This window comes from Apaloderma vittatum, unplaced genomic scaffold (genome assembly GCF_000703405.1).
Source record: "Apaloderma vittatum isolate BGI_N311 unplaced genomic scaffold, ASM70340v1 scaffold4269, whole genome shotgun sequence".
Taxonomy (NCBI): Eukaryota; Metazoa; Chordata; class Aves; order Trogoniformes; family Trogonidae; genus Apaloderma; species Apaloderma vittatum.
The window spans coordinates 14,241-24,008 of record NW_009734486.1 but is presented as its reverse complement, the minus strand read 5'-3'; the positions used below and the strand labels follow the sequence as shown (position 1 = coordinate 24,008).

At 38.9% G+C, this 9,768-nt stretch overlaps 1 protein-coding gene across 2 annotated transcripts in view; it reads left to right on the top strand.

Moving 5' to 3' along the window:
- The window catches only part of LOC104279105 (probable ubiquitin carboxyl-terminal hydrolase FAF-X), a 78,897-nt gene extending 70,820 nt beyond the window's left edge, over positions 1-8,077 (top strand). For both annotated transcript variants that reach the window (XM_009876282.1, XM_009876281.1), the window contains 5 exons: positions 491-579; positions 3,698-3,854; positions 4,249-4,461; positions 4,913-5,008; positions 6,466-8,077. In XM_009876282.1, coding sequence (XP_009874584.1) covers positions 491-579; positions 3,698-3,854; positions 4,249-4,461; positions 4,913-5,008; positions 6,466-6,600 — 690 coding nt within the window. In that variant the 3' untranslated portion in view covers positions 6,601-8,077. The remainder of the gene's footprint in view (positions 1-490; positions 580-3,697; positions 3,855-4,248; positions 4,462-4,912; positions 5,009-6,465) is intronic.
- The last annotated feature ends 1,691 nt before the right edge of the window (positions 8,078-9,768 follow it).

The following is a 9,768-nucleotide window of genomic DNA, read 5'->3' as shown; positions in this document are numbered from 1 at the left end:
CCCCCCATATAAATGTCACATTTTTCTATATCCTTTTGGGACTTGAAGGAATCATAAAAACATCGTTTTGCTGATGTTTTGCTAGCCATGGGTTTTACATTTTCGGAAAACTTTTGAAGATAACCTTTGAATGTACCGTCTAAAAGTAGCAATATCAGTGAAAAATACCATTTTGTACTTCGCTTTTCTGAAGGTATTTTTTTAAGGTAGCTTCTAAACCATCACATGCTTGAGGCTTCAGATGAATTTTATTAGCAGCTCATAAGGAAACATTTTGTCCTTTACAAAGCCTATTATGTTTAAAAACAATAAACAAACAAAAGCAACTCTGAGTCCTGATGCAATCAATATTTTGCTAGCATTGTATCTTGAAATATCTGTTAAATTACAGTAAAATTCACTTCAAACGAGTTGTGTTCTTGAACTACGCCGTATAATCTGCGTGTTTCAAGTAATACTTCCTTATGTTGTCTACGTTCTTATTTTTAAGGTTGCGTATTCATATACATACGAACTTCGACCTTATTTGGATCTGCTTCTGCAAATCCTATTAATTGAGGACTCTTGGCAAACTCACAGGTTAGTATTTACCAATCTTTTTATAATTCAAAATTACTATATTTTGTACAGCTTGTTTTCCTAGTGGTTTGGTTGCTAATCCTTTCAAGAGGTTTTTTTTAAGTGTATATTAAATAGAAGTACAAGAATAAAGCATTTTTTCCACTTCTACTTCATATTTTGAGGTAAATCTATGTTTTTTGCTTTGACCTTCCTTACTATTAAGAAATTTGCTCCTTAGTCATCCTGTGAACCCAAGTTCTTTCACATTAGCCTAGAAGTTCTTTCACTTAGCCTAAACTCGTTGAAATTTGTTGTGAGGTTGAAAATACATCCTTCAAGAATCAAAGTCTCATAGTAGCCTGATCTTACTAAGAAGCACATCAGCCCTGGTAGTGATACGGAAAGGTGCATAAAGTGTCAGCTTGGGAGAAAAGCATATTTCATGCTTAAATATTCTCTCTGTGATCATATTTTAGGATAAATTTCAAACCTAATTTTTATAAATGTACAGAATAAGGCTTTTGAAAGTGGATATCAAAAAATGTAATTATTGCAAAAACTGACTATCTGAGAGATTAGTCAATATTTCAGAAGTTTTATACAGAAGTAGTAGTAGGTGAGGTAACACAAAGTAAATGTCATCAACATAGTACCTGTCACGATTTCAGAATGTCCCTGTTTCATAATAAGTGAATATAGGTAGTATCAGATTTACTAAATAATTTGCAACCATGCTTCATATCCTTGGAATAAGAGCACAAATATTAGGAAAAACTTTTTCACTGTGAGGGTGACAGAGCCCTGGCATAGGCTGCCCAGGGAGGTTGTGGAGTCTCCTTCTCTGGAGACTTTGGAAACCCGCCTGGATGTGTTCCTGTGTGGCTGCCCTAGGGGATCCTGCTCTGGCAGGGGGGTTGGACTAGATGATCTCTAGAGGTCCCTTCCAACCCTTAACCCTCTGTGACTCTCTGACTTGCTGTGTGCAGTGTGGGTATTGGGGTGAACTCACGCACTTAACCTGTAGAAGTTTCAAAATGCATCAAAAGCAACGTGGCCAGCAGGTTGAAAGAGACCTCACCTGCAGTGCTGTGTCCAGCTCTGGAGCCCTCAACACAAGAAGGACATGGACCTGTTGGAGCAGGTCCAGAGGAGCACCACAAAAATGATCGGGGGACTGGAGCCCCTCCCCTGAGAGGACAGGCTGAGAGAGTTGAGGTTGTCCAGCCTGGAGAAGAGAAAGCTCCAGGGAGACCTTACAGGGGCCTTCCAGTACCTGAAGGGGGCCTGCAGGAAAGCTGGGGAGGGACTGTTGACAAGGACTTGTAGCGACAGGATGGGGGGCAATGGTCTTAAACTAGAGCAGGGTAGATTTAGATTAGGCATTAGGAGGAAGTTCTTTACTCTGAGGGTGGTGAAACTGGCACGGGTTGCCCAGAGAGGTGATGGAGGCTCCATCCCTGGAGACATTCAAGGTCAGGCTGGATGGGGCTTTGAGCAACCTGATCCAGTTAAAGATGTCCCTGCTCACTGCAGGGAGGTTGGACTAGATGACCTTTAAAGGTCCCTTTCAACCCAACATGTTCTCTGATCCTAAGTAGACTGTGCTCTTAGGATTTTAACAGTTGCCTGGCCTTACATTAGAATATACTTTTAAGAGAAGATGGTGGTCTGGCTTACCACTCTCCAAATCATGAAGAGTGAGTTGGAGGGATTTCTTCAATTTCTTTATAGGAAGTGCAGCTTAGGTAGGGGACAAGGATACCCTTTATATACAGGCTTTTCGGTTTTGCATATGTAAGTAAATGTAATCTGTATATAATGCAAATGGTTTAGGCTTTCTTTCCGATAAACAAATACTTCTGTTAGATGTCTTTAAATCCTCAGAATGCTGGAGTCTGGGCACACTTTAGTTAATGTAAAGTAAAAGAGCATTTTTTAGGATGGAAACACAAGTGGGAAATCATGGAAGTGGTTACTTGGAATAGCACCACGTTTGAAATAATTGTGAAGGAGGTTGCATGTTGTAGTATGACTTTCGTTACGGTGGGAGAGGTGCGTGACTTTGGATTCAGGGTTGGTGTCTGGGGAGTAGCCCTGTTTGTTGGAATTGTGTTAGGCTTCAGCAGAGGGGTGTGAAGTGGCCAGCTGCAGTCATCCTCTGCAAGTAGCTTGATCTCAGTCCTGTTCTTCGTTTTGCTATGATAATCATAAAATTGTAATGATCTTTTTCATCTCTTTAAAAAAAACCCAAAACGCAAACCAAATAGTGTGACTGTCCATAGTAAATGTAGTGTCTTCTAAGTCTTGGAAAACAAATGTCCTCCGGTCTTAGGCAGTGTGCATCCTTCAGTGCTCCTTGCGTTCTTGTACTGTGAGGTGGCTGCTGCTGTTCTTTGGCATCAGGCAGACTCTTATAAGTTTCTGTTGAACTTGTCAAATCAAGTGCCACGTTTCGGATAACTGTGTTACAAGTACCATTAAGTTAAATTAGCTGAGGTGAAGCTCAGTATCACTGTACAGCTGAAGCGTAGGTTGCCGGCTACCCAGAGTCTATTCACTCGCTGTTGCCAGGGCTGTAAGGAAAGGAGCCAGTTGCTTTTCCTACAGAGAGCGTAGCTCTTTGAGACATTAGTGTAGGTTCTGTGCCTTCCTGACATTTTTTTCAAAGCCAAAAGTGTTTCAGTTCTCGGTTCCTGCACAGTTTCAGGGTGACAATTAATTCTTCTACTCTTTGTTTAAGAGCAGAAGGCGCAGAAAGTGGACTTAATTCCAGGGAATGCCCAAGTCCCTTATTCTGATGCACAGATATGCGCCATTCATTCCTCTTCAGAAGAACTGCATCTGAATGAGTGTATCTTTGAGAAGCATAAATAGAACATATGTAACCATTATGTTGAGGATTTGACAGTTCCAGTTCTATAAGGACTTATATTAACCAAACATGCTAAAACTAGAAGTTATATATGTGATGTGTCAACTTAGTTTTCTTATTTAAAAAACCAACTCTTTGCTAAAACCAGAAGTTAGTACACCAGCTATCTCTTTCGTAGTTACCCTGTAATGAAACTTTAATTCAAATATTAAAACTCTTTCACACCTGAAGTTTTGTGGGTTTTGTTTTGGTTTTTTTTTGTAGGATTCACAACGCACTTAAGGGAATCCCAGATGACAGGGATGGACTATTTGACACCATTCAGCGCTCTAAGAATCATTATCAGAAAAGAGCTTACCAGTGTATAAAGTGCATGGTAGCTCTCTTCAGCAACTGTCCTGTAGCCTACCAGATCCTTCAGGTGATACCTTTTGTTCTACCACTTGCTGCTTTTTTTTCCAGTTCTATGTAAAATAAATAATAAAAAAATTACTCGGTTTTTGCCACCTTGATGAAATTACAACTTTTGAGTGCAGCTTATTTGAACCTTCCTATGTCAGAAGATCAGTGTCTGGGATTGAGAGCAATTTGGTTAAAATTGCCCATGTGATGCTGTGATGCAGCTGCGTATCTGCAAGCTTAATTTCAAATTTGAAGTTTTCTCTTTACAAAAAACATGATTTCAGGGAGTCTTTGAAACAGCAGTATACGTGTTGGTGATTTGTTCTCTGATAGCTGATGTATAGAAAGGGAAAAATATCTTCGTTTTGAAGAATGGAGAAAATAATTCCGAATTGTTATTTTTCCATCTGCAGAGCAATGGGGATTTGAAGAGGAAATGGACATGGGCAGTGGAATGGCTGGGAGATGAGCTTGAGCGTAGACCGTACACTGGCAATCCCCAGTACACCTACAATAACTGGTCTCCACCAATACAAAGCAACGAGACATCAAATGGCTACTTCCTAGAGAGATCGCACAGTGCCAGAATGACTCTTGCAAAAGCTTGTGAACTCTGCCCGGAGGAGGTAAAGAAACTAACTTGACTTCTGGTAAAAAAAATTGAGGGAAGTGCTTTTATAAAATAATTAACCTTAGCAACAGTCTCTGGTCATCGCAGAGGTAACGCATTTTATAAGTATTTTATAAATACAGATTTCTGTATTGATTGGCTTCAGTTACATACTCCTATACGTTTGTCCACCTTTATTACTGTTTCTGTAGACATCTGTCACTTAAAGAATTAGCAGTATAAAATCAAAATTGACCCTTTAAAGTAGATTATGAGTGGGTCTGTTTTACCTGTAGTACATTGATAATGGGAATTTTTAGGTAGTATGATACAAGCGATGGGTGACATGGTGGGGTTGAATTTTTCTGAGAGCATGTCAGAAGCAGTCACTTGCATGTAGGATTGGTGATGGATAGAATAGATGTTACATTTTACCTAAGTAAATCGCGTGTTCTTTCAAAATTTAGGAACCAGATGATCCTGATGCACCAGATGAACATGAGTCTTCTCCACCTGAAGATGCCCCCCTGTATCCCCATTCGCCTGGTTCCCAGTATCAGCAGGTAAGAGCTCAGGGCTGAATCATTTATTCAGAGTTCTAGGTTAGCTTTTTTTTTTTTTCCTTAGCATTTGTGGTAACTTAAATTGGAGGCATTTAGCCTGAAGCATGTTATTGTCAAGTGTCGCATGTGGAGGAATAAAGATAAACCTCCGTTTTGCCGGGAACAGTTTCACCATCAGAGTTCCAGGTGAAAATTTTAATGTTGTCAGATCAGGGATTAATCATCCATAGCAAGATCCAGGGAACAAACGTCATCACAATCTAGTGCATGGTGAATTTGATTCTGTCCTGTGTGTTGCCATTGATAACATGAGTTGCTTTCTTGGTTTTAAACACAAAATAAAGCCTCAAAGCCTGAATTTCAGTTTGGATATTTGGAAGGCTTTCAGAAGAATGCAGGTGGCTTTGTTACATATAACTTGTGCTACGAACGCTGATCTCTAAGTCTAAGTACATATAAAATCTAAATCTGTTTTTATGTTAAATGGCTGCTTTGTTAATATCGTTCAGTAGAAAGCCAGATCTGAAAGAAATCATAACCATTTTTTTTGTGGAATTGATTAAATGAGTAGATCCCCAACTTAGTCACCATTTTTTGTTCCAATTCATTTTATATATTCCAAATCTGCTAATTTAATTTCCTTTCCTGCCCAAACCCATTTTCCCTCCATCTTGCTTTCCTTACTTGGTGTTCTCAGCAGAGCAGTTGGTAAGTCATGCAGATTTTCCCACTCTTTCTCCTGAGTTCAGACACATACAGTAACCTCACCGTTACCCTTGTGATGCGTTCACTTTCTTGCAAGAGATGGCATTTCTCACTAACACACACAATCTGCATATTCCTAGTTTCTCCACAGTTGGTTAAACTCTGCAAAACACCAGATAGATGAGAGGTTTTCATTTGCCAGACGCCTGTGTGTCTTTTTAAATGGGGGTGAGCATCTGCAGAATACTACTGGTCTACATATCATTCAGTTCTGTAACAGTAATGTTTTCCCTCTTAAAAACTAAAAGTATGCTGCATAAATGCAGATACTTTTTCCATTGTCTTAGGAAATACTTCCAAGCCAATTCAATCTGTTGTTAAGATACATGCACCTTTCAGTGTGTGCTCCACGTAGGCAGCCTTTTTTGGTCTCCTTTTTTTTCTTCCTAGATGCTTTTGCTTTGCATGTAACTGTTACTCAAAAGCCGAGATTACTATTTTAACCAGTGCTTTTTTCTTTACAAGTTGGAAGTTTTCCTTCTGTGTAAATGGTAAAAAGGTAAGTGGCAGGTGCAGTTCAGAGGAACGAAGAAACTGTGATGTGTGTTAATGCAGATGTTGGTGCACGGGAAGTTCAGGTGTGCTGGAGGATACTCTTCAATAGTCTGAGTGTTACGGGCAGCCGCACGTAACTTGTCAGGTAGCAGCCACTAAACTTAAAGTCCCTGTAAAATGTTTCTGCTTTCTTACAGAATAACCACGTGCATGGACAGCCATATACAGGCCCGGCAGCACACCACATGAACAACCCTCAGCGAACTGGCCAACGAGCACAAGAAAATTACGAAGGCAGTGAAGAAGTTTCCCCGCCTCAGACAAAAGATTAGTGAAATGCACATAATCAATTAACTTGCTCCATCAAGACTGTGCACCCAGGCCTTACAGTCCAACCTTTCTCTGTGTCTGGCTAATATTTAAAACTAGAAAAACTATTCCTAATCAACATGGAGTGGAGAGTCTATTCACTGTCTTATCTGCAGAAAATTGCTGTCAATATATAACCCGCCTGCAGTGGAAAGTGTATAGTGTTTTGTAATAAATGGCCTGATGCTAATGTGTAAATGGCAAAGGTGTATATAGTATATTAATGTTTGACTGTTAATTCTTGAGCAAGAAACATTTTTTTTTGTCTTGATGAGACTCACAGATCTACAAAAACAAAAAAATAATTTCTTGATATATCTGCTGCGCTCTGCAACCAGTGTTGCCTGCCTCATGGCAGTCGGATCAACTCCTTTACGAAAAAGCCTATCCATGTCAACCACAGAAATAGTTTCATGTTAATTCTTTGCCACTGGAGTCGATTTTACTATGAGCAACGTAATGGCTGGTAACCTTTTAATTATTTGGTTGATGTGGAAAATTGGTGATGTAACATTGTTTCTAGATCTTTTTTCATTGCCTTTTTCATTCTGGTATTAGGTTAATCACTTTGAAGCTATAGTTATGCTGTAACATTTAGCATGGCTTCACACCAAGTTAGTGTAGCCAATGGGGGGGGGGGGAAGAAAAAAAGAAAAAACCAACAAAAAAAGGTGACAGCAGTTGTCCCAATGTGACAACTGCATCGCTCAGAACTTTTTCTTCTTACACCTAGACTATAAAATGGGGAGGGAAAATGTGACAAACAAGTGGTTTTCAGTTTCACATATGTTCCTCACATCTGATGTTTGACAGTTCTGTCTCTGGGTGGGATAAAGAACACTTAGTTTTCAGTAATAGGAATTTAAAAGAATTAAAACAAATATGCAAAAATTTGCTATGCCAGGATGCCTGGAGCATAATAGACTGTATTTGGTGTGCTTGTTTTGTTTCTTTGGTAGAGCTTACTAGATAAACTTCTAACACTTTCCTTCTACTGCATCCCAGAGAAGCGGAAGTCGATGAAATCACACAGTACTTGTGAGTGCCACTGCACCAAGTTAACTTGCTGGTTTTCTGCTCGTTCACAGTTCTACTTGAAAGCAGAATTGTCTTAGCTCTTTATCCATTATACAGGAAATCTTAACAGTAGAAGCAGGGTTTAATGATAAAAGAAACTACTGGTTAGTCAAATACAATTCTGAGGTATCTCTATTCCAGAATAAACATTTGTTTCAAGACTTCGAGAAACGCATCAGTAAATACTGTATTTAAATGAAAATTGGTAACTTGAATGTGTGTAATTTTTTTGGAACATGTCTAAAAACCAAATACCCCTGCAAAACAGATACAGCCCACCCTTATACTATTTAAATATTTTGCTGTTTTATTTTATAGAAATTATTTTGCTGAATTCACAAATAGAATTTGATTTAAGAAGAATGTTTTGTCCTGTGGTGTGTGTTGGTTTTTTGGTTTTTTTTTTTGTTTCTTTCTTTTTTTTTAATAGACTGCACAGAAAGGCGAATTCTGTGCAGTGGCACTATGCTGAATTCTGGAACAACAGTCACATTGAGATTCTGTGCACAAAAAAAATTTGGCCCTTAAGAATAAAATAATCAGGACAATTACACTGTAAAAGTTTCTTAATGTGATTTATCTTGTACTTTTTGTATGTTTTTATATATACATATATATATTTAATGAGCACAAGCTTGATGGTGTTTTTTACAAATGAGTTGATAGAAACAAAGCTGCTTATCAAATTAAAGATCTGTAGTTTTGAAACGAACGAAGGAAAATTCGGTTGCAAGTGCATTCTTATGCATTTAGTATAATGAGGAAAAGACACGGAAGATTTTTGAATATGCTGTGTAGAGATGATCACTTTTATGCTTCCATGTTTTCCCTAGTGCTCAAGTTAACGCGGATTTTTTCCAGTTTTTTAGTAATGCCATTTTACCTGGACTTAGTAAATTTTGGATAAAGCGTTCCCATTTGTGTTTGGGAATGCTTGTTGGAGGTTTTAACTCAAAAATTCTACCCTGAGTACTCAAGTTGAAATAAATAGTTCATGTTTATTTGAACCACTACTTATTAAACAAGCTATCTCAGAGGTGATTACTATGTATTTTTTACTGTATAGGTAAAATATGTAATGTGTTACTTCAGCCTTGCCAAATGTATTTGCTTTTAATAGTGCAATGATTGTAGAGACATGTCGAACCTGTGACACTTTAAAGCTGTGGCTCCTTCCAGTCACACACGTCCCTGGCCCTGGATTGAGACTGATGGCAGTGGCAGTTGTTTTTCAGGCAGTAAATTGAGAATATTGTGCATCTTTGTGACTTTGGGGAAGGATAGCCTGTATTGTTCATTGCAGCTGCTGCTTTTTAAAGGATAGCTACAGTAAGGGGTGCAGTGGTTTTGTTTTGCTGTTTTTTTCGTTTTGTTTTTTTCCCTCCGGGCAAAACAATTTTGAATCGTACTGAACAGATCCTGTACAAGCAAAAAGTTTCATACGCGTGTTGCTGTCACAGCATTTTGGCAGTGGTCATTTTCAGGCGGTGCACCCATAGCTCCTCGTTGATGGCACACTTTAAAGTAGTAGTCTTCAAAGTGCCTAAAGATTGAATTCCCCCATCTCTAATTTCAGTCCTTTCTCTGTTTAGAAGCATTACTAGGGAATCTCTGGTCTTCCATAAAATGAGACAATAAATAGTAAAGCAATTATTCATGTTCCTGACAATGTAACATCATATGTAGAAACTGAAAACTCACAGGTGGTGTTGTACGGTGGTCAGTGCGTAGTTTGACCTAGGGGGAGATCCATAACCTGACTACGCAGAATTTCTCCCTCTCCTGCGTGGTTGCTTAGTGACTGAAGGAAGCCTTTAACATTTGCTGCCTTTAGTGTTAATAACCGAGGACAGCCATACATAAAAGGAATTCAATTACTGTTTATACGTCAGTAAATGTACTAAGTTTTGGTCATGCAGTTGGTCATCTGCACCTGTGTTATCCTGCTGGCAGCAATGAGATTGCACAGGGTTCAGGCAAGCTTTATTTGTGGTGCAGAGCCTGGTTTTGTGGTGAAGCACAAATGAAAAAGGACTCTGCTTGACTTGGATTTT